At 39.0% G+C, this 23987-nt stretch overlaps 2 protein-coding genes across 6 annotated transcripts in view; both read right to left on the bottom strand.

Moving 5' to 3' along the window:
• LOC122886639 (nuclear receptor coactivator 2-like) overlaps positions 1-4546 on the bottom strand; it is a 61155-nt gene extending 56609 nt beyond the window's left edge. For 3 of the 4 annotated variants that reach the window (XR_006380400.1, XR_006380402.1, XM_044219066.1), the window contains exon 1: positions 3976-4545. The gene's annotated coding sequence lies outside the window, so the exon portion shown is untranslated. Of the gene's footprint in view, positions 1-3975 lie in introns of all 4 variants that reach the window. The other variant, XR_006380403.1, reaches the window with a different exon arrangement.
• Positions 4547-5518: 972 nt separating this feature from the next.
• Positions 5519-10849, bottom strand: lactb2 (lactamase, beta 2). 2 transcript variants are annotated; one of them, XM_044219064.1, is made up of 7 exons: positions 10601-10849; positions 9759-9928; positions 9371-9491; positions 8811-8989; positions 7663-7811; positions 7152-7239; positions 5519-6896 (listed from the first exon to the last, which is right to left on the bottom strand). In XM_044219064.1, exons 1-7 carry the CDS (start codon positions 10720-10722, stop codon positions 6853-6855), a joined length of 873 nt encoding a protein of 290 aa, XP_044074999.1. In that variant the 5' UTR covers positions 10723-10849; the 3' UTR covers positions 5519-6852. The 2 variants fall into 2 exon arrangements, with proteins under 2 accessions (XP_044074999.1, XP_044075000.1); XM_044219065.1 differs by having other exon boundaries at positions 9768-9928; positions 10601-10846.
• Positions 10850-23987: the final 13138 nt, after the last annotated feature.

The following is a 23987-nucleotide window of genomic DNA, read 5'->3' as shown; positions in this document are numbered from 1 at the left end:
TAAATGACCTGACGAATCTCTCTAAACAGATTTGATAACATAGTGCTATCCTGCCACTACAATTTTTTTTTGAAAATTTTAGAGAATATGTACAAAAAAATGCTGTTTAGAGAAGAAATGTGTTCCTATATTGCACAACCTCTAGATACATTTTGCTGAGGGAATATTACAGTAATCATGGTGTTCAGGCACTACAGGAGGCTTTCAGAAGAGTTATGACATGGCTGTGTGTGTGTGTGTGTGTGTGTGTGTGTGTGTGTGTGTGTGTGTGTGTGTGTGTGGTGCTGGTTAATTAGAGCACTTGGTCTCAGGAGGATCAGACCTGGAAGACGACTGTCTCTGCTACGTGACAGAAAGCCAGGTGGCTGTGTGTGTGTGTGTGTGTGTGTGTGTGTGTGTGTGTGTGTGTGTGTGTTTGATAAGTTGGTGGCAGTGAGAGGAGCCAGACATAAACAAACACAGTTGCGGAGACAAGCACAGACTCACACATACACAACTTGGTAGATACCAGTAAATGTAAAGATTAAGCAGCAGATTGGGCATCACAAACCAAAAATAAAAAAATGGGGTCTCTCTCTGACTCCTATTGCAATTAAAATGGACAGGGTGCATCCAGAAAAATTACAAAATAAAAAATATCAACTTGTGAGTATCAAACCCTATAGGTTCGGAATAGTTTGCAGGTTGCTCGTTCATGGAAGATGGGAGCTGTTGTATTCTGTGCATCCAAGCTTACTAAGAAATGTTCATCAGATTTGTTAGGTCACACCAGAATGGTTGACAATGCCAATGCTGTTTAACTTCATTACTACAGAAAATGTTTACATTAATATTACCTGGTCAGTGTCTATTTTTTTTTTTTTCTGCATACCAACTGCCAAGTGAAACAACATTAGACACTAGAGAACAGAGCATCTAGTGTTGCATTTTGGAGATGTTTTCATGCCGTTTCCATTATTCTGCCACAACCTTCATGTGTAAGGACAGTCTATCTGATTCACATGATTAACATGAATCTGATTCAAATCACTCATCAGGGACAGGAAATAGCATGTGAGAGCAAGGATTTGATGATGATGATTGTTTAAAAATGAGCATATGCGTTTCTTTAGCATGTATTTGCTTGCTGAGGATAAGACCTGGTAGAAAACCTGCGATAGAGAACTGCACAGTCAAGCCTCTGCCCTTCCTCCTCCTCCTCCTCGTCGTCCTCCTTCTGCTGTTGTCATTGGTCAGGGCTTTATTTGAGCCCTCACGTGGTTTAAGTGAATTCAAGACACTAAGAATCCCTCACTAGACATGCTTGCAAATCTCTTGTTAAGATCTTCGTCTTGAATACATTCCTGCACTCTTGCTGCGGCACTATAAGGTAGTTTTGGCATTGAAATGGTATTGAAACATACTGTTAGTATACTGTTAGACACACCACTACTATAGTACATTAAAGCTGAGTTGACCAAATTATAATAAAGAAGTAACAAAACCACTCTAATTTTAGCAAAACCGACCACAGAAATGATCTCTCAGAGAAGGAGGATAAACACAGAACCTGGCAACCTGGTGTGCATGTTGCAATCCTTTTCAAAGTTCACTTTCGAGTGCAGGAAAGAGCAAATAAGTTTAAAAGAGCCAAAAAATCATGAGTCCAGCCCTCAAAGATAACACATCCAGAGGAGTCAGATGGCACCTGTCACGTAGGCAAACTTACAGGTTCTTTACAGTAACATACCAGCACAACAGCAAACACAGACAAACCAGCACAACAGCAAATATGGACACATTCCTGAACCTGCACTGGCAAATGCCTACCTGACAATAGGGTAATAGTGCAATAGGGTTTAAACTGCACTGTATTTCTATTCAGCATAAACTTGTGCAGCATGTTAAGTCACAGCCCTGCAGCTCATCCCATGCCATGCTGCTTTCAAGTCCAAACAGAATTATCATAAAAGCACACATAAAGCATGTGGTCAATACAGTGTATGCCCCTCAGGAAGTGGGATTCTCTTTGATATGCAAAAGATCAGAACGTTATATTTCAGAGTGGAAAACTGTGGAAGACATTTGGACACGCAGCAGTAGAAATGATATAGGCTACAAGTTTTGACTTGTAAATTGGCTGGTAAGAGCATACACATTTAGCTTTTAACCAGCTGCCATGCAGAATGCAAAGCACTGATCCTGCACACTGACGGAGGAATATATACACACTAACTGGTATTAGTTCACAGTTTCCTAGGGTCGTACATCTTAAAAGGCATATATATGTGTTAATACAAAGAGAACTTTTCAGTGTGTGGACATTTAGATCTGATAAATGGATTAAAACATGACTTGTATGTTAGATTTACATTCTGTTTTTCCTAAATAAAATGCCCCGGGCCGCATGCACCCTTCACCACAGCAGGCTTTCTATGCAGATTATGAACTGCTTAGTCCATTTTAGGGGGCCACAGACTCTGGACTCCTTTAAGAAAGACTTGAATGACTTTATTGAGAGAAATGTCTGTGCCCCAGCATACTGTGTTTCTGCTGCTTTTATTCCCAATGGGATTGCTTTCAATGGGATTATGTGCTACAAATAATACAGTATTTCAAATCATTTCCACTTTTTTTTCATTGCTTGTTTAATACCGCGTGTTTACAACTTCGTGCGTGCAAAAAAAGGCCGATTATGGAGAGATGCGTCTTTTCACATCACCGCCCGGGGCTGATCGATAAACTGTGTCAAGCTAACCGGACGCTGGTCGATTCGCTCTTCAAAATACAAGCAACAGCTACAAGAATAGCAACAGCACTGGAGTCAGATATTGCAATGAATGCTGGGATTACACATACCGGTTACTTGTCTACAACTACTATTTATTTGGCTGTAAAGTTAAAACGTGGGGTTGCCTCAGTAAACAGCCCTGTGGTACTACATTTGATTTGAAGATTACTAGCTATTTGACAGCGTCAACAACAATAACATGCCACATGGCAGTACACTGGAAACGACACGTCTTTAACTACCAATCAATCCGCAATTTAATATAATGTACCGATAATTTTAAAGGGATTAACACTCAAAATCAATTCAGTGTTATTTTGAAAAAAACACATCGGGACCGTACGACTGTATTTATTCCACTTGACGCTTGAGTAGGTTGAGGAAGTCCGAGCTATATGCGTATATATGTTTACCATAGTCGCATAACACCTCTAAAATCAACCAAGCTTTAAATTTTGGCTCGTGAAATTCTACTTTGACAACAGCAAAAAAAAAAAAAAAGACGAACACGATTGTATTATCTATATGTAACGTTAGAGGGTTCACGGTTCACACAAGCCCGCAGTTGTCGCTTCTGTTGATCAGGAAGGGGTTTTAACAGCTAACTGTTAAAGTTAAACAGCAAAGTCCCGTTTGGGCTATTTGTGCAGCTATCACACAATGTTTGAACACGTTAAACAAACACCAGCATAGCAGCGTTTACTTTTTTTTTTTTTTTTTTCTCACCGAAGACTTGAGACCTGACAGCGGATTTGACAGATAACATGCGGAAAGTAGCTTTTTTTTTTGTCCTTCTAGCTAGCGAGATTTTTCGCCTAAAAACCCGGTTCGGTACTGATAGCCATCAGTCAGTGAATTCAACCGACAAGTCTCCGTGTGTGCACTCGACAACAGTTCATTTAAGAGGCTATAACACCGCGGACACTGAAAAATAACCTGCACGATAAGTACCGGTCGATTATAACATTATTTCCCGGACTCAACTAGTTAACCCTATGATATATTTTCATGACACCACACAAGAAGTATCATAACGGTTATGTCACGGCGCTATTAAGAAGAAGAAAACAAATGCACCATGAACTACGGTAACGTCGGTATAAACTGGAAGACACAGGAATATTAGCATTATATTGTTTATTTTTGGGGGGTGGGATTGAAGGAGTAGGAGGGGGATAAGACTAAGAGAATGACAGGAAACTTACCTGAGAGTTGAGAAGCCATGGGTGCGTGCTGTGCGGGATGTGTCCCTCGGTGTTGTCGGTCAGCGGGACGGAGCGTCAGCGGCGTCCAGGACCGGAGCCGCCATGTTCCTCTGGCTCAGAGGCTCCTCGGCTGTTTATCTTTACCAGCAGACCCCCCACTGCAGAGCTGGCTGTCTCTCTACCATTCTCTCTCTCTCCACCTCACATACACCAGTACACACAAACAGCTCTTTAGCCCAGGCAAGCTGAACTACAATATTGTTTTTATTTGTGACAGTTTGGAGGAATAATTTGAAATAAAATCAATATGATTTGGAAACTGATTCACTTTTAGGCCACACTATGATGTGTCATTTGGTTTTGTTTGTGGAAAGCTTTAAGGTGTAGTAGCATGTTTAGTCTTACTGCCTTACATAAAAGTAAATAAAATATAAATATTCCTATAGTGACTTCTACAGCGTATGTTGTTCTCAATAGTCAACAATGACTGTATCCTCTTTTTTAGTGTTTTTATTTCAGTGCTATTTCACTTACTATTCTGTGTAATTTACAGTGATCTTAATGAGAGATCTCAGCAGTGACTATACAGGGATTTTAATGAACTTGGTGTGTTCATTTCCTGAGATATTGTTATACATTGTAATAAAAGGATTTCAAATGTGTACCTGGCCCTGTTGTTGTCTATATACTTACCTTTTTCTAAAAGAAATAGTATTTCTAATGTTATTTTTCTCTTAACGTATCCCTAATACAGTCCTCGAAAGCCTTACAGTTAATTTAGTTTGACCAGTTTATTGCCCATTGATCACCAGAAATACTGTGTATTACCAGAGTTGCCTACAAGGCTAATTTTAAATTTTTTTTTTGATGATTTACACAGTGACTGTGCAAATCACAGGTAAATAATAACCTTTCAGCACGGCTTTGTGTGTATGACATTACTATCACTGTAACACACAGTTTCATATTCTACCATCTAACATTGTCATATGGCTGGAACATTGAGATATTCCAGTAGTTTATGCTTTCAATGTGTAGGCCTGTAGTGTCCTTCCAATGTGCTGCATGATTCATGCACTGTAGTTCTTTACTTTAAGTGGTAAAGTTGATTTCAGTAAAGTCACCTCTCAGCTCCAAAATGAGGAGGTTATGTAGAAAGACCTACAAAGACAACAAAAAAGCTCTTCCCGTATCTATGAAAAACATCACCAGTCAGATTGCATGAGCTTAGTCAGTATGAAAACAGATGAGACCCACCTAGGGGTCAAAAGTTCATGCAAAAGATCAGATTATTACTCATTGGAATATTGGATCATCATGATGATTTAGTTGAGAATACATTTTGCCTTTGAAAGCTGTTTTTAAGAGCTATAAAAGTTGTATAGTTGATATATCAGCATTGCCACGAGCTCATTATGATCAAACAATTGTCACCAATAATAATAATTCTCATTCATGGCCTGAAAAATACAACAGCACCTCACAGTAGAATACCAAAAGATCATTCAATATTTTTTTAACAATATTTTCCAACACACACCCATATTCTTTCTTTTTTTTATTTTTAACACATTCAAAACATTTATAATGTTTGGCATATGTTACAATATTATAATTTACTGTTCAAGTTATCTCCTAATAAAATTAATTAGCAAATGCTGCCACCTAGTGACTGACTGAATTTGTGCAGCATTACTAGAACAAGTGCTTAATTACCAAGACTGAAAAGACACTAGAGACTAGATTAAATAAAAGTTCTAATCAGGGGACAGCAGATAAAAAAAAAAAAAAACTGGATAGAAATATATATTGTCATTTTGTCACCACATCATGTAAAAGCATCTGTCATCTGTCAATCCCAGCAGTCTATGAGAACATTTTATTTACTCTACTCTCAGCCTTTTTCTTCCTACTGACTTTTCTTTACCCAGTGTATCCATACAGGTGTGCCTTCATCCCTGAAGAAAAAGAACACATTTTCCCCAACCAATACAAACCCAGATATTACTCCCCATAAGATACTCAGGTAAACACAATTATTGTCCAGGAAAATATTCTCCAGTACGCATGAGATCAAGTGAACATACACCAGTAATGGCGAGGCATGCTGTATATACTGTATATCACCATATAATGTGCATCACTGTATGTCCTATTTACATCATACACATATGCATGTATTATTAAGTCCTAAGGAAGTTTTATACCCAGGAAAAAAGTTTTTCTTGAGTTAAAGGACCTTTTATATCAGTTGATAAAGTCCTGCAACCGAGGAGGAAGAGGATGAGGCAAAGGACAGGGTTTTGTACCAGACTCCACTAATAAAATGGTTATTTCACTAACCAAATAGCTGTTTAGGATTATATTCTAGATGGAGTTAGAGAGTCTGATCATTTCAGCAAAGGCAGCAAGATTTGTTTGAAGTCAGAAAAAGTGCTGCCTGAGAGGCTAAATTTAGGGAAAAAAGCCTTCTGCCAGAAGAAAAAGGAGACAGGCAATTGAATTCAGGCAGATGGGGGCACTGTGGCACAGTGATCACATTGTAGGATGTGTCTAATCTTCCATTCTGCCACAGGCAAAATTCAGCTGACCTTCTGACAAATTTTGGCCTGGTTAAACTTTTGACACAGGCTGCAGCCCAGTCCTTGTTTTGTATAAGCTGAGTTAGGAAACATCCAAGGCAACAAGTGCGATCATCATCCCTGATTTTCCATTAACACATCTGCCAATCATCAGATCTAAGGAAACGATAAACATTACGCCAAAAGCGAAAGGTGATCATTTTTGAGAGAAAAATTATCAACTGTCAACCAGATGGATTTTCATCATCCTGGCCAAATGGTCAATTAGAGTGCACGTCTTCTCAGACTCTGGACATCACAGGTTACTCCTCCATTTGATGTTCTGTGAAGATTCGTTCACTGAGGGAAAAAAAAAACAGTTTACATTTGTAGTCAGTGACTGCAAAGCCTAATTTTCTAAGTCACCAACAGCACATGCAATCAATTTTCATGGACCCTTAACCTTAATACCACATAATACCAAAACTATCTGCATTGCCAGATATGTCTAATTTGGTTGAACTGACCCTTTGACAAATTTAAATTGTTACTGGCCAAGACTGATGCTTAAAATTCTCCCAGTATTTTTTGCAGTGGTAATAAAGGATTACGTACCCAGGCTGATCTTGCCTTCTTTCTCCAGTTTTTTTAAGTGATGGACCAGGTTCACATTAGCTGCTTGGTGAAGGTGTTCAGGGGTGTCCTGCAAGAAAAGCAGTGAGACGCAGCTGTCATTTTTCACCGAACAAAAACAAGCATAGCAGTTGACTACGATCGCCTCCACATACACAGACGGGTGGCTCGTGTGATTGCTTGCAGGCTGCATATTTTCAGGTTACCTCCATACACTTATCCTAGTTTTAGTATCATAATTTAGTATGTTTACTTTGTATTTTGAGGAACCTGCTAATTGCATCTGCTCCCACAGTGACCTGAGAGCATCTCCATCCGATGTGGATGCCACTAATCAAGCTTATCCGGAGCTGCAGAGACTATATTTTACAGCAGTCCAAATTTGGTTAAGGTGTACGATACTGCTGGTCTTTGCTTGGCTACTCACACCGGTCAGCCCTTGACTACAGGCTGCAAAAAGCATCAAAGCAACAGGTGACGGTTTTGTTCTGACCTTATAGACTATCTTGACGAGCTCCATTGAGGAGAAAGGCTTTCCTGCTCCAGCCTGAACGGCTGCCAGGATCTGCTGCTCTCTTTGGTCCCGGTGGCTGATGTAGTGTCTGATCTTAGAGCCAGGATCCTGAACCACAGGTCCGTGACCTGCACAGAGAACAGCAGCAGAGTTTTTGTCCAAACATCTCAATGACTTTACAATGAAGCGTCAAGACTGACTGATGGACACTTGTAAAATCAGTAAAGTGGAGGGCCACAATTTTAAGAGGCAATTATGTATAATCTGGCTTTATTTTGCATTTCAGCTTTTAAAATAAAGAGACTGCAGACGCTTCTTGTTTTGGTTTGTCGGTTGGCTTGATTAGATTGATTGACAGGAGGTGGGTCTTCCCATACCCCCAGAGAACAACAGCTATTGGCTGAAAGTTTTATTTTGGAGAGGAAAAGGTCGAAATCAAAGAAGCAAAACTGGTAGCATTGAAATGATTACTCATAGTTGATCAACAGAAAATTAATCAACGATAACTTGTTAACTGACAAATCATTTAGGCCATGTGTCAAGCAAAAATGCCAAATATTTGCTCGTTGCACCTTCTCAAATGTGAAGATTTGCTTGTGTTCTTGGTTTGATATCATTATAAATTTTATATTTTGGGGTTTTGGACTGCTGGTCAGACAAAATAAGCAATGCGAAGACGTCACTTTGGGCTCTAAGAAAGTGCGATGGTCATTTTTCTCTATTTTAAACAACAATTAATCAATGAATTTGGAAGAAAAAAAAGACAGACAGCCCTAAAACTGATCTTAAGCATCTTTAATACTGGTGAATGCATGTAAAAAAAAAAAAAAAAAAAAAAAAATGGTGACAGTTAATATTAAAGGGATGAAAAACATGAAATATGAGAAGTGAGCTTGTGACTGGAAGGTGTCTGGTTCGATCTCTGGACCGACAAGATAAATGTGGGTGGGAACGTGAAAGAGCAGCACTTGCCCCTAAAGTTATTACTCCCTCACCTCTGAGGTGCCCCTGAGCAAGACAGTTAACCCCCCCAACTCTCCCAGTGGGGGTGCTTGCCCCTCCTTTAGAGAGCCTTTCACGAAATAAAATAGTGTACCCGCCTACTAGTGTGTGCTCACTCATCTCACCGGGGTAGATGAGGTCGGCCTGAGAGTCCAGCAGGATCTTCAGAGATTTCATGTAGTCATAGAGATCCTCGAACACGGCTGTGCCTTCGCCCAGGATGCAGTCTCCAGAGAAGAGCGCCCGCTCCTCCTCCAGCAGCAAGGCCATGTGGTCGTCGGTGTGGCCCGGGGTGAACAGCACTCTGGAAAAAAAAAATATAAAAACATGACCCTCTGCTCAAAGAACCGACTGTAACAAGATTCAGACATCACCATCAAAGTGTGTAGTATGATACTCATCAACCACTAAATACATGTTAACACATATTTTGCTGTGACTGTGGTACACTTATTTTCTCAAAATATCTTCAACATATTGTACAGTTTCATCTTAAGAAAGCCTTTTTTTTTTTAAATTTGTATTCTTTTGAATGATGTTTCTTTAGTACATTTTATTTAGTCTTGTTGTCTTTGGTTTGGTATTTTGGTTGTTGTTTTTATTTCCTGTAAAGCTAATGAAAGACCTGCCAGTTTAAAATGCTCTCTCTATATATATATTCAACTTGCACATAAACTGAACTGACTTGAGTGTGGCCCCCTCCGTCTGGACAACATCTCCATCTTTCAGGTATGTAAAGCTTTTGTTTCCAGCTGTCTCTCTGACTTGGCTGGAGCGAGGCAGTTTGCTGACTCGGACCTCAGAACCTGCAGGAGGCCAAACAGAGAAATATTGGGCTGTCAGAAAAACAACGATTAAATGTCTTCTTTAGTCTCTCTTTTTTCTGACCTGTACACTATTTTGCAACTACACAGGTACTATTGTGACAACCAGAATTAGTTGGTGAAATTTGGATTATTTAATAACTCTGACTTAAAAGGGAACTGACCCTTTAAAGTTTCCATAATTTCATTTTCTGACTAATTTGCAATTCCAATAATACTGTAGGATCATTAAACCTGTTTCACACATACTGTCCTCACCAGCGATGTCCCTGCAGATATCTTCCACTCCGCCTATGTGGTCGTTATGCCAGTGTGTGACGATGATCTCCTGGATGCTGGTGTTGAACTGCCTCAGTACCTGTTTCAGACTGCTGATGTATTCAGGTACAGCAGGTTCTCCTGTGTCTATCAGCACTCGCCTGGAATATAATCACACATTATAAACAGTATACGTATTGAAGGCTTTAAAAGGTTTTAAAGGCTGCATTCATATACACCAATTCTGCTCATGTATCAAATATTTTCATATTTATGTATCTTTTTTTATACTTCGCATGAGCCATACATACTCTATTGAATTAGGTGTTTTCTGTTCTGGTAATCAGTACTTTTGAATTGTGAACTGACTATATTCTTTCAAATAGGTTAGGTATATTATTTATATTTCATGACAGATTAAAACTCATGTATAACTTCCAGACTGCCAACATGAGAATATATATTTTTTGAACTTAGTCTAATTTTAATTCGTTTTTTTAAAACAAATTAATAATATTTCGTATATTGAGTACATGCCGAAATAACCAGTGAATCCTGACAATTCAGTATGCATTTTCAGTCTTGATCTGTACGCTGGTATTTTAGTCTAGAAGAAAGTCAACACTGAATTTTGAAAATTTTGAATGGAATTTGGCGTGACATCCTTTTCCACGAGCTAACAGGGGTGTACTTAGGGCAACATGGACGTCAAACCTAACTGTCACGTCTTGGCCAAATGGTCGCTTCCAAATACAGATATTCTGGAATGGAAAATATATTGACGTAAACTTAATTTTGAACATAATAAATCCTAATGTTAACTTGACTGTCACCTTTCCCCGGTGCCGACCAGGTAAGTGTTAGTTCCTTGCAGCGTCATCGGTCCCGGGTTACAGCCCAAAACCCGAACAACTCTGGCAGACAGCTGCTCTATCCGAGGGATAATTGCACTCATTGCTGGAGCCGATGTAACGTTAGCTACAACGTAAAAGAACAAAACATACGTAGGTAAAAGTCCAAAAACCCCTCGTCAAACTGGTTATATAACGGAAACTGAATGTGAATACTGTGTACTTCCTGTATGTCGCAAAGCAGCCTTCAAAATAAAAGTCGTTTTAAGAGCGTTACTTCAGTGGTAGTAGTAGTAGTGGGGCAGTTAAACACAACAGTTTTGGATTTTGCGATAAAAGCAACACATTTGGCACAGATGTAGGTTTATATGTTATGAAAAGATATAGATATGAGGGCCATGGCAGCCATTTTTCAAAATGACCGCCAAATGGGTGCTAAAATTTCCTGGATGTTGCAGAACACTGATTTTATGACGTGTTCAAGGTGATTAGATCAGATGTCAGAAGACCACAGACATGTTTTGTTCCCTATTTATTTGTCTAAAGGTGATTTTTAAAAGCTTTTAACCTGAGTAAAACATGAAAACCAAATAAAAGGAGCATGCTCACCTCAGGGTCGAATTTCACCCCCTTGCCTTCCTGCTAGAATGAAAACCACATCTATACATCTATAAAAAGGCAAGATCTTCAGCTTTCCATTGGTGCATTTCTCTTTTCATTAGCAGTACAACTGATACAGATATAGCTGGATGAAGTTATGGGTCGCCAGTAACCTCTAGTCAAAGGTCGTTTGAGCCTACAAGGAAAGCAACTCTCAGTTCTTGTATCATATTATAACCAGGTCACTGCTTTCTATATTATACAGCTATATACACACATATGTTTAAAAAATAAAATTAAAAAATATATAAATATAAAAAGTGCTATCTAATCCTATTGGAGTTGGTGGATTAGCTTGTGTGTCTTGGTGACCCTGTGAGCTATTCCAACAGGAGACTGATCTTAGTTTCCTTGTAGGTTCAACCAAGTCAGCTTGGTCACAGGTTAGAGACCAGACAAATATCAGCTCCCTTGCTCAGATTTAAAGACCATTGCAAAAATATAACGTTGTCGTATGAACCCAGCCCACACTAAAAAGTTCTCCTGCAACCTGTGACAAGAGGTTAGGCAGCCATTTTGAAAAACGTCTGCCATGGCCCTGATATCTATATCTTTTCATAACATATAAACCTACATCTGTGTCAGATTTGTTGCTTTTATTGTAAAATGCACAATTGTTATGAACATTTCAACCTAGCTGCCACACTATAGTGTTTATATACTGTATTTTGTTTCAGTTAACGGTGTTTTCATAGTAGTGCCTCTGTTTGATGCTGTATACATACTTCTGTACTGTATTGTTAATTCTTATTTTGATACTACATTTAAACACAACACATAACGTAAAGACTCCCAGTTCCTTACATACAACTTAGTTGCTTTATTATTTGAATATGAATTGTTTAATGCATTGTCACTCATTTTTCAGATTGCTTCTTAATATTGAATGTATTGTGGTTGTCTTTTCTCCATGCTAAATTATCTTGCTTTCACTGCTGCAATAACTAATAATGTTTAATCTGTGGTGCATTGCTCGGATTATTTTTGTATGTCCCTTTGCACTTGTGTGGCTTTGTATGTATATTTCTTTTACCAATTCAAGTGTGAATATTGTTATATTTTTTTATCTTAATTTGTGTGCATACATTACTTTCACATTAGTGCCATTAATTCCCTGTACAAATGCTTTGTCACAATTCAGTAAACAAATGCATTCAGTTAGTACAGACCAAGCTGGTAACAACTGAGTAGGCCGATTACAGGGTATTTACTAAATATCTGTCACAATAAATGTCTTCTAACACAAAATGTCACTAGCACAAACTGAACACTAGGAGGGGCCATCGTCCAATCTGATCATGGCCGAGTCATCTCTCGCCTCAGAAGCTACACTGAGGCACTTATATGATTATAAGCATTTCACAGAATCAACATTTTATTACTCGGTATTGATAATGATGCTTGCCAACTCCACACAGTTCAACCTCAAATATCAATGCTATCTGGCTTAATGACTTTTGTTATTGTCTTTATTAATCTTGACTGTTTAAATGGATGTTTTTATTACACCTCAAACAGAGGAAATCAAAATCAATAAAAGCTGTTGAACCACAAACTACCAGCTGAATGGCTGCTGCTCTGTATCTGATCCTGACCTTTGACCTCTCTTTAGGGGATTAATGAAATATCACATAATTATATAGACATATTAATTTGCGAACTAATTTAGGGAAGGTTTTAGGAACTCCCTTAAGGGAATTTTGCACCTCTGACTGCCTACAGGCCTAATGAAAATGCCATCACCGTGAAGAAAACACTACAATATTCCTGTTATCTTTAATTAAGAGTAATGCTACCATCCTAGTTTTGCAGTTAACATAGATTGCAGGCTGGGCAGCCCCCTTACGTTTATTGGACAATATGTGTACAAGCATATCAGGAGCCAGTCAGCACCTCTGAGAGGTTTACTAGCATATTGACTCATTTGCTTCGTCTGTTAGTTTATTTCAAAATGTTTGATGGATATGTTTGGGACCAATATTGACAATCTGGCTGTGTAGCAGGTTATGTGCAGTACAACAAACAGTGAAGGGTCCTATAGTGTGTTCTAACGGTGAGTATGTCCTCCACAACCAGTGACATAGATAAAGAGATCCCGATCACCATTAAAGTGACTTCAACACTTTTCCAAAGATGTTTCTTAAAGAACAACAAACAAGTCTGACGGATGACCCTGATGAAGGCCGCAAACCGAAATGTGCTGGTCTCACAAATAAGTTGTTCTCTAAGTGTTGCTGTAAGAGTTTTGACCTCCCCAGACTTTTTTTCCCTTCTCCTTGCACCTTGGAAGGAGGTGAAGTTGTGCCAGAAATCATTACTCTGCTTCAACTCAAAGATGTTTCCTCACAATCAAAGACAAAGAAGAAAAATGTGATTATAAGTACTATAAAACAGAAGTTATCCTGGTGACAATTTGTTAATGAAATCAGTCATATTTTATCAGCCTACAATGTGAAGTGGCCCTCAGAATCAGTCAGCTATTATTCCCACTCTGTGCACATCAATGCCAAAATGCCAAAAAATGGGATTAAAAACATCTATTAGTTACAGATATTGTTCGACGTTTCATTTCTTTCCCTCATTTAATTAACTATCCCACTATCAGATTTGTCAACACTGACAACCAATCAAGATAGATTTCCAGGAAACGACCTACCTGTTCATCTCAAATATGTGAAGGCCCACTATGGTCAGTGCTGCCATCCTGTGGGCAGACTTGTGTGGATCCACTGTATCTAAGAGTCTGACTCCAAGCTGTGTGTGTCTGATGGAAAGTGTGTGTGGTGTTAGTTTTTCCTCACTGCACAAGAAGTACAGCAGATTGTACTCATTTGCTGAATACTCATGGAAGTTCTGGGAGATGTGTGGCTGAAATTGACATGCTTTAAAAAAAAAAAAGTATTAATTCATTCAGTGCTTTGCGTACAGTATACACCTTAATGAGAAATTATCAAATATTCATGATCACTCTTGCCTTTTTATGTTGAAAAACTCCAAGATGCGTCTTTTTAACAACTGGACTGGTTTCACTGCAATTTATAAATGTATGAGTCTACAATATGTTTGGACAGTGAGAGCAAAACACAGAAGCAATTGGCATATTTCCAAATGTAGCGCCAACATCACAAATGATGCAGACATGTTTACAGTTTTAACTCAATTAAAACAGCATTTCAAGAGCTGATTTCAAGATGACAGATTATACGTGGTGAGGTACGCAGGCTGACTGCCTCCCCTTCATTTTCTATAATGAGTGCTGAATCTCATACACAGAGCATGACGGTCATGGGATTACAAGTTGGAAGGAAATGTGGGTGGCATGTCAGGCAAAGTTCCCACTAGTAAGGTATAGAAAACACACCGCGGTAACCAATTATAGCTGAGATTTGTTTTGTTTTTAAGGTAATTGAATGAATATACTGCAGACCGTTACTTCACTGCTAAAACTTCCCTCAGACACAGTTGCTGTACGGTTGTCTTCACTTGTGAACAGAAACTGCAACAGATATGGACTGAATGATGAGGGATAGTCATTGACAAGACGCTAGCTGTACCTTTAATTTGATGTATTTCCTGGTGAAATGATAATGGCTGAGGACATAATGTAATGAGGCATCATTCAAAAGTGTAAACCAATCGGATGTCAGCTAGGGAGCAGAAGGCAGTTTATTGGTTTTATTCATGTCTCCTTTGGAGAATTCACATGCAAAAAAAAAAAAAAAAAATCTTTAAGTCATATTTGATTCAGCGTTGAATTGACAAATAAATTGGCTTGTTATATCAAGTGTCAATCAACTCTGCGTTGTATGCAATTTCCCAACAGTTCTCTGTGTCTCTGACCTGGACAAAGTCATCCATGCCTTCACATCCTCCTGCATTGATTACTGCAGCTCTTTTAGTATTTTAGCATCTCCAACTAGTTCAAAATGCTGAAGCAAGGCTTTTAACAAGGTCAAAAAAATGGAACACACTCCACTAACTATAGAATTGTGTTTATTATAGTCTACAAAGCACTAAATGGTCTTGCCCGTGCATACATGCTGGAATTCTTGTCCCCATACTACATGTCAGGGACCTGAAATCCTCTCACCAAAGCCTCCTGCCTGTCCCAATCCAGGACTAAATGGTCCCCTAAAAACTCTCTTTATCTTTGTGTTGTAAAGCACTTTGGATCAACTGGTGCTACAGGTACATAAATAAAGCTGAGTTTAGTTCACTTTGATATGATGAGAGAGTTTCTGGGGAGCGATTGTTCATGAATCTGTTTTAATGGTTGGGTTGCATGCCATTAAAAAATAGTTACAATTATTTTAAAAGTAATTTTTCATTTCATTGTGAATTAAATGCTTATATGAATACATATTTGATTTGTGTTCCCCGTAATGTCCTTTTAATTTACCAATACGTCCCTGGCTATTACTATGCCTATAATACAGGAATTACTAGTCACTGCCTCTAAAATCTATCACCTAAAGTACTTAATAAGGGGAAACACAAAGGATGATCTTTTCCAAAAGGTTTTACATTAACCCATTAGTTCTTTTCCTGAGTGCATGGCCAGTAATCTTACATGCACCGGATCGATGCAGTCAAATGAAGCCATAAAGTGGATCGAGACGTGGCGGTAAATCACCTGATGGGGACCCACACATCCTCCTTAATGCCTTGTTTGATATTTGTCTCCAATAAATTGTGACCCATAAAAATGGGCGCAAAAGAGGGGATAGCTCAGCTCTCTATAATATTTACAGGTAGAACAGGTGGAGAGGAGCAGAGAGACATTATTTCCCTAAATGAAATAGATCCTGACATCTGGGCGTCCAAGTGCCCCATCCTCCTTTCTCACTCTCTCTCTCTCTCTCTCTCTCTCTCTCTCTTTGCAATTACACGACATAATGGTGGTGCAGTCGGCCCGTAATCTCCCATTATAATCAGTCTCGGCTGCCTCCACTCGCTCTCCACCACGGCTTCTAATTCAATATAAATGTAAATGACTGGGGGAGAGAGGGGGGGAGGGAGGGGAGGTCAGGAACAGTATGGTGTGTAAATGGAGAGTCTGATCTCCACACAAATCCGTACTTATATGTACTAAAAGTCGTGTACGTCTTTAGAATAATATGTACAAATTGAATGTGGACTGTGAGTACCACAGGCCGTTGGTGTGGTCTAAACCAGGCAGTATGTTGTCATTAAACATTAAATTGTAAGCATGAAGAGCAAAACATGATTGGATTCTCAACTAAAACTCTAACCTTAAAGGGTTGGGTCACCTAAAGATTTCCACCTGCACCCGAATACAGTGGAGGTGAGTCGGGAATTACATTTGAAAATTTCACATTACTCTGGATAATCCATGGACCTCGCTGTCCGTTTTTATTGGAACTATGGCCGACTGAAGAAACTATTTAAAGCTGTTGACATTATGTTCTGTGAAAAATAAAAAATTACAGCATCAGTTGTTTGTTCCAATGCTTAAACGACCTACTGCTTGGTTTTCCTGATGAATGACCTCTTGTGGTCGTGCAAATATTGGCTGTTCTCTCTCAGAAGGAGGCAGGTATGGATGGTTGGATGTATTAAGTGTCTCACTTTGACATGTAAGGCCGTGGTTTTCATTCCGTCACCTAAAAAAAATAAAATCACACTTGGTATAATAAAAATATTGATAGCATGTAATCATAGTACAATTCTTCTTTCAGATTTAGATATTTCATCAGCATTATATTACAATTACAATTTGTTGTTCATTTTCACATCTGAATTTAAGATAATGTTTAAAATAAAGAAGAGACCATAACTTGGCTTTTATCGTGTGATATTTCATAAACTTTTACTATTTTATTAGTGGCTTATCCCTGGTGGACTGTATTGTTATGAAAAAAAACCCTCTACTCTTATAAGTCTTAGAACAACTGCCATTAAAGACAGCCATATTATTGGCTTACTGCTAAGTGAGAAATATTGACGGAGGAATTTCAGATAGCAAATTTTTTCCCATTATTAATTCATATAATATTGCATTTTGGAATGAAGCCCTTCATCTGTCTTTTGGGCTTTCACAAAAGATGATATCAAGTTAATATAAAATTCAAGTCATATAAAAGATCTCACTGAACATGGCACCTTTGATACCTGCAAAGCAACTGAAAAATCTCATCGCAGCTTCAGTCTGCGGTGAGAAATTAGGCAATATGTTACTAAACTGTATCGCAATTCATAATTCAAAATGTTGAGTAATTAACTTTCTTCTCCAGAGACTTAATGTGATACCAAATTGAATAAGGGGGGGGGCAGCAAGGAAGAGGAGAGGGAGGGAAAACAGAGTAAGGAAGACAAAGTAGAAACGTGTGTTTAAAACTCCATGTGACTTTTTCATAGTATAATATTAACTTTTAATTTTATTGTAGTTGACTCCTATAGGATGTAATAACAATGCATTTAAGGTTTTAAAAGAAATACTTTGTACGAAGTGTTGTCCGACTGTGTCTAAAGGGGAAAGGTGTTAATACCTGTTCCAAATGACCACACATTTGAAGGAGGGTGAAGACCCTGCAATCGTAGAGAAGGGTGAGACAGGATGGGCAAAAGAGCAATGAGACAATAGAGCTTGAGAGAGACTTTGTCACCTCCACACACCTGGCCAATCACTGCATCAAGTGGGCATGCTTGTTGGTTTTGTCTGTGTGTGTGTGTGTGTGTGTGTGTGTGTGGGGTTCAGACACCGTTACATGATTCGACAAGCAGTTTGTTTAAAGCATACTGAGCCCTCTGGGTGGAAATTATGAATCACTTTGCTCACTCGAATCATTTCAATGCAGTTCATTTTTTAAGCTAATATTTACCTCTAGTGGCACACAAATTGTACCTGTATGTGTATTTGTGTTTATGTGCGTGTGTTTGTCTGTATACATGGTTGTCAACATGCAGGCAATTCCTCCAAATGAAACTCAAGGCTGGATGTGAGAGACAGTTGTTCAGCAGCAGACACAGTTTCCCTCCGGACTAAATTAAGGTGACTCTCCACCGACATGCTGACTCACTGCAAACAGACAGGCAGGCAGGCAGACAATAGAGACCCTGACTGAACATGGTTGGACAAATGCAGACAAAGATAAGGAGGAGAGCACACATCACAGCGCCTAAACCAGTTAGCTTAAAATGCTTTTCTGTTAAGTTTAGCCTTTTATTTGTACCAAAGTGCAAGATGATGGAAACATTTATCACAATGGCGCTTAGCTGCTAGACAAACCTCTCTGATGTGAACGCTAGATAATGTACACATTGATTCACTGATTTGATTGATTTGTTGACATAACAGGAAATATACAATATCGCCAGCCTTATCCTTTAAGGAAGCTAAGCGTGGTCAGTAAAAAAGCTGCTTGTGAGTCATGAGATCTCATAATAAAAAGGCCACAGTTGTAATCGAGCCAAACATAAAAGAATCAACCTACAATATTTTTCTTAAAAGAACTTTTCCATAACAGTTCAAACTAAAAACTAACTACGAGTTTAACCAGCACCTCACATCCACACCAAATACTGGTCTCTGCAATAACCTTTCAAAATAAGACTAAATATTGTCATGGCCTTGTAGATTAGGATTTACAGTATGTTGGTTATGTTGTACTGCACATACTAAAAAGAAGACATCCTGTCTCCATCTAGCCACGCTTGGACATGTAATACAAGTAAATACAAAAGAATTGCAGTGACACCTTATGGCCAATTGGGATAAAACAGACAGACAGACAGACAGAGCAGGCAGACTGATGTTCACACAGTCAGAGAGAGAGAGTCAGACAGGCAGAAAACAGGACAGTGTCTAACACTGTCTGATTTGGAGGCCAGCTAACTAGGGGAAAACTGAGACACTGACAGGAAGCTGCTGATTAATCTGAGCAGCGATGGAGAGAAAAATCCTGGGAGAGAGCTGGGAGGCAGTGTGTGTGAGTGGGGAGAGACAGACAGAGGAGGAAAGAAGGAATAGCATCAATAGAGAGATGGAGAGGTGTGAGACAAGAAAGGGGAGATTATTTAGAAGGAAGAGTAAAATTGATGTGGCGAAAGTGGAAGATGAGTGTTGTAAAAGGTGTAACGGTGCGAGATATGAGGGGATTTGAGGAAGGACGAGTGGGAGAAGAGAGAGACAGGAAGTTTGGTGTTTACTCACTAACAGGTCTACTCTTTATTTCAGCATACAACCAGCCACCAAGCAACACTTATTTTGACAACATGTAAAAAAAAAAAAAAATAAATTTGATTTGCACTTCTCGCCCTGGCCGCCCACACTGGATTTGGGTAGAAAACAGGAGGAGTGACAGGCAAACTAGTTGCAGAATTTGAAATTATGTGGACTGTGTGGGTATTTAGAAAATGGACACCAACACTTACAAAATTGTTGGTGGTAAATGGAGTGTCATCCATCCATTCAATTTCCGCCAATTATTCAGGTCCAAGTCACAGTGTCAGGTAGCCCAGACATCCACCCCTTTAGGATGATTTTGTAGCATTCTCAGGCCAGATGGGACATGTAAACACTCCAGTGTTGTCTGTGTCTGCCCAGGGTCTTCTCCCAGTTGGATGTGCCTGCAATACTTCCACGGGGCATCCATATTAGGTTAGATTGAATCAATTCAACACTTAACAATAACTTTCTTCCTTACAACACAAAAGGTGCAGTATTTCTATTCCGAACTCCTTCCAGATGTCCACACCCCTCACCTTATCTCTAAAGACAGCCAGTGGTTACCAGGGCTGCCAACTTTTCAGCTTAGTTTGGAGTGAGATTCGGTATTGGTGAAGTCGGTGCATTTTATGAGTTCTGTGACATTACCCACAGGGGTTGGGGTCATCACTCCTCAGTCTTAAAGCATGTATAGATGAAAAGCCAAGTCAGTAATCATGGTCAATGATGAATAAGTATGGGTGATCAGCATACTCGCCAACCTCCAGACATCATAGCCTAAAGCATTCATTGCATCCAAGCAGTTCGATTTCCTTCTGCTTACTGAGACGTGGTTAAGTCCAGGTGACTGTGTTGTGCTGAATGAAGCTTGTCGTACAGGTTATAATTATTGTCAGCAGCCTAGGCTTTCAGGTTGGGGAGGTGGACTGGCTGTGGTTCACAGAGAGAATTTTAAATGTGCCCTGTCCTCACTTGGAAACTTGAACATTTGTATCAGTTGGTTATATGATTAATGGCAAGACCCCCCTACTTTGTGTTTTAATCTACAGACCCCCAAAATCTAACTCTGGTTTTATTCAGGAATTCTCTGATCCTTTTGACAGATTCTTGATTTTAGGTGATTTTAACATACATGTACGCTGCCTCTCTGGTTCCTCTTTTACTATGGATTTTATAGACATTGTGCATTCCTTTAATCTCATTCGGTCCCACACACCTAAAGGGACACACCCTGGACATTGTTCTATCCTCTGGTTTCAGTCTTGACAGTGTTGTCCCTCTGTTACAATGTTGGCAAACAGAGAACAGGAAAGGACCCAAATGCAGACAGAGGAGGCAGCACAATGATTTAAGTGATTTAATAGAGCTTACTGGCAGGTACAGGTAGGCAGACCGGTTGACAGGCAGGTAGGTACCAAACAGGTAACAGGCAGATATAAGTCCAAACATCAGACAAGCCCAAAAGAACATAGCAATCGGGACAAACTGACAAAGAACAAAGGAAGGACACAGACTTAAATACACTTAGGTGAGGGAGACAACGAGACACAGGTGAAACCAATGACACAGGTGAAAACACTCAAAGAAATTAATGACAGGAAGAAAAGTTTAAAGACACAAGAGGGAGGGAGAATATTACAAAATAAAACAGGAAATAACAGGACAAAACCCCAAAACCAACATGCAACCTATGTTTTTTCTCGTGTTCTCAATACTAACTCTGCTGACAGATTTCATAAGGCCTTCACCCTACATCTATACATATCAATAAACAAAAACCTAATATGTCTACAGAAGAATTACTAAATAACTTCAACGCTAAGTTAAAAGCTGTACTTGACTCCGTTACACCTGTAAAAATCCGGAAAGTCAAAACAACTCACAGCACGCCACGGATTAATAACAGCACCAGAGAAATAAAGAGGAAATGCAGACAAGCAGAGTGTAAATGGTTTCATATAAAAGTTTAAACTAATGTCTATTTATCAGAAATCAGTCAAAGAAGCCAGGTCCTCCTATTTCTCTAACATCATTACAACAAACCGTCATAACCCCAGAATTCTTTTCAAAACCATTGAATCCGTAATTAACCCTCCTTCTATCCAACTAACTGAAGCCACCCCAACGAGCAGTTTTTATCCTTCTTCACAACTAAAATCAATGAAATTAAACTCCAGATTGGTCATGCCACCGGTGACCCTTCTTTGCCACACTGCAAACCTTCTGCCTCGATAAATGACTTTCAGGCCATTTTAATTCTTCTCGATTTGAGCTCTGCATTTGACACTGTCGATCACTCCATCCTACTGGACCGCCTTGAACAGTGGGTTGGCGTCAGGGACACTGCTCTAAAATGGTTCACATCCTATATATCTAATTGGACTTTCTCAGTGGTCATGTGTAATGCCTCCTCTTTTGTGGCCCCTCTGACCTGTGGTGTTCCCCAAGGGTCCATCCTTGGCTCCTTGTTGTTCTGTATATACATGCTGCCACTGGGACAGATCATAACTAATCACAAAATCCAGTACCATTGTTGCAGTTGACACACAAATTTATGCGCCATTAAAAAACAGTGATGAAGGCTTCTTCTATGCTGTCTGTCAGAAATCAAGTGCTGGATGTCCCAAAACCTTCTCCAGCTAAAAGAAAATAAGTCTGAAATAATTATCTTCAGGGCCAAAGTCCATCGCGATTTTACAGAAACATCTTGGATCCCTGTCTTCAAATGTCAAACCCACAGCCAGAAACCTGGGTGTGATATTTCACAGTGAACTTTCATTTGAAAAGCAAATTACAAATGTTTGATCATGTTTTATCAATTGAAAAGCATCTCAAAGATCAGGTCTTTTCTCTCTCGACCTGATCTTGAGAAGGTCATTCATGCTTTTATGTCTTCTTGGTTAGACTATTGTAATTCAGTGTATTCAGGTTTGAGCCAAAAAACCTTGTGCCTTCAGCTGGTACAAAACGGCTTTTAACAAGCACTAGAAGACATGACCATATCAGACCTGTTTTAGCTTCTCTTCATTGGTTACCAGTTAGTTTTAGAATTGATTTTAAGATAATACTGATCACCTTTAAAGCATTTCATGGTTCTGCTCCTAGCTACATTGCTTAACTGCTGCTCCCCTATGAGTCAGGTCCTCAGGCAGGGCTCTGCTGGCTGTATCTGAGTCCCGGCTCAAAACTAAAGGTGACCGGGCTTTTGCAGTCAGGGCCCCTCAGCTCTGGAACTCTGGAGGATCTGAGGCTTGCTGAATCAGTGACATCTTTTAAATCACTTCTCAAAACGTATTTTTTCAAAAATGCCTTTTATTAAATCTAGTGCTCTGTTTTATTGCCAACATATTGTATCGGTTTTATTAATAGTAAGTCTATTTATTGTTGGGGGTTTTATTTTATTACATTTTATTTTATTTCATTGTATTGCTGTATTTTTTAAATGCCTGATTTTATTTGCCTCAGTCCTGAAATGTTTTAACCCTGACTCAACCATGTAAAGTACTTTGTGATTTTGATTTTGAAAAGTGCTGTATAAATAAAGTTTATTATTATTATAAAATCGGGAGACCAAACCTAACCAGGGTATCTGGGGATCTTCCCCCAGAAAATTGTTAATAATAATACATTTTATTTATAGAGTGCTTTTCAAGGTACACTTTACATAAGTTAAAAAGATCATAAAAAACACACTAAAAATATGTAGAACAGGAGGCTGGTTTTAATTTCACAAAAACTATTGACAGTAAAAGTAAACGTATAACTCAATGCTTCAAGATCTTTTGTGTTTCTCTCGATCCATACTTTTGACCTCAACTAACTGAAACACAAAAAAATACTTTCCCCCTATTTTATTACTCTTATTCTTAAAATTATTTTTAATACATCAGCCAGGCCGATTTCATTCAAACTGGTGCATTTCCATCACCTTCTTACTTCTGAAGACTTAAAAAAAAAAAAGTATGAATACAAAATACAAACAGTGCTTTTTTTTGTTTTAAGCTTTTCAGGATTGTGTCTTGTCAGATATATTTTTGCTGGCATTCTACAATGTGATTTACTCATCCACTTACATTTGGTCAACACAGAAACAAATAGAACCTATTCTATATATAAAACAGGGAGAGGAATTCACCGCCTTTTCTCTCTTAGGAATGTGTTTTCCTTCACCGGTCATCATGTGGCCCAGACAGGCTTTCATTACACTTGTCATTTGTTTCACCTCTCTCCCCTCCGAAAATCATATCCAGACAACACAGAATCTCTTTGAAATGGCATAGCAGCCATTGGTGACCTGAGGTGTATTTGCAATTCAGATTTAAATCAACTTGGTGAGAGAAAAGGTTTAAATATTAAATATCCACAAGTCCGAATGCGATCCTGGATGATTGTGTGTTATGTCAACAGCAAGTGGGTGATTCACTTTCCCTCATGTTACCCCACAGTGACGCAGAGAGTCAGATTTTTTCCACAGATGCACTGTGGGAGATCACCTGTCGAGGGACCCGCCAACTTTCTGGC

This window comes from Siniperca chuatsi, linkage group LG13, assembly GCF_020085105.1.
Source record: "Siniperca chuatsi isolate FFG_IHB_CAS linkage group LG13, ASM2008510v1, whole genome shotgun sequence".
NCBI lineage: Eukaryota > Metazoa > Chordata > Actinopteri > Centrarchiformes > Sinipercidae > Siniperca > Siniperca chuatsi.
This window is presented reverse-complemented; position numbering and strand designations above follow the sequence as displayed.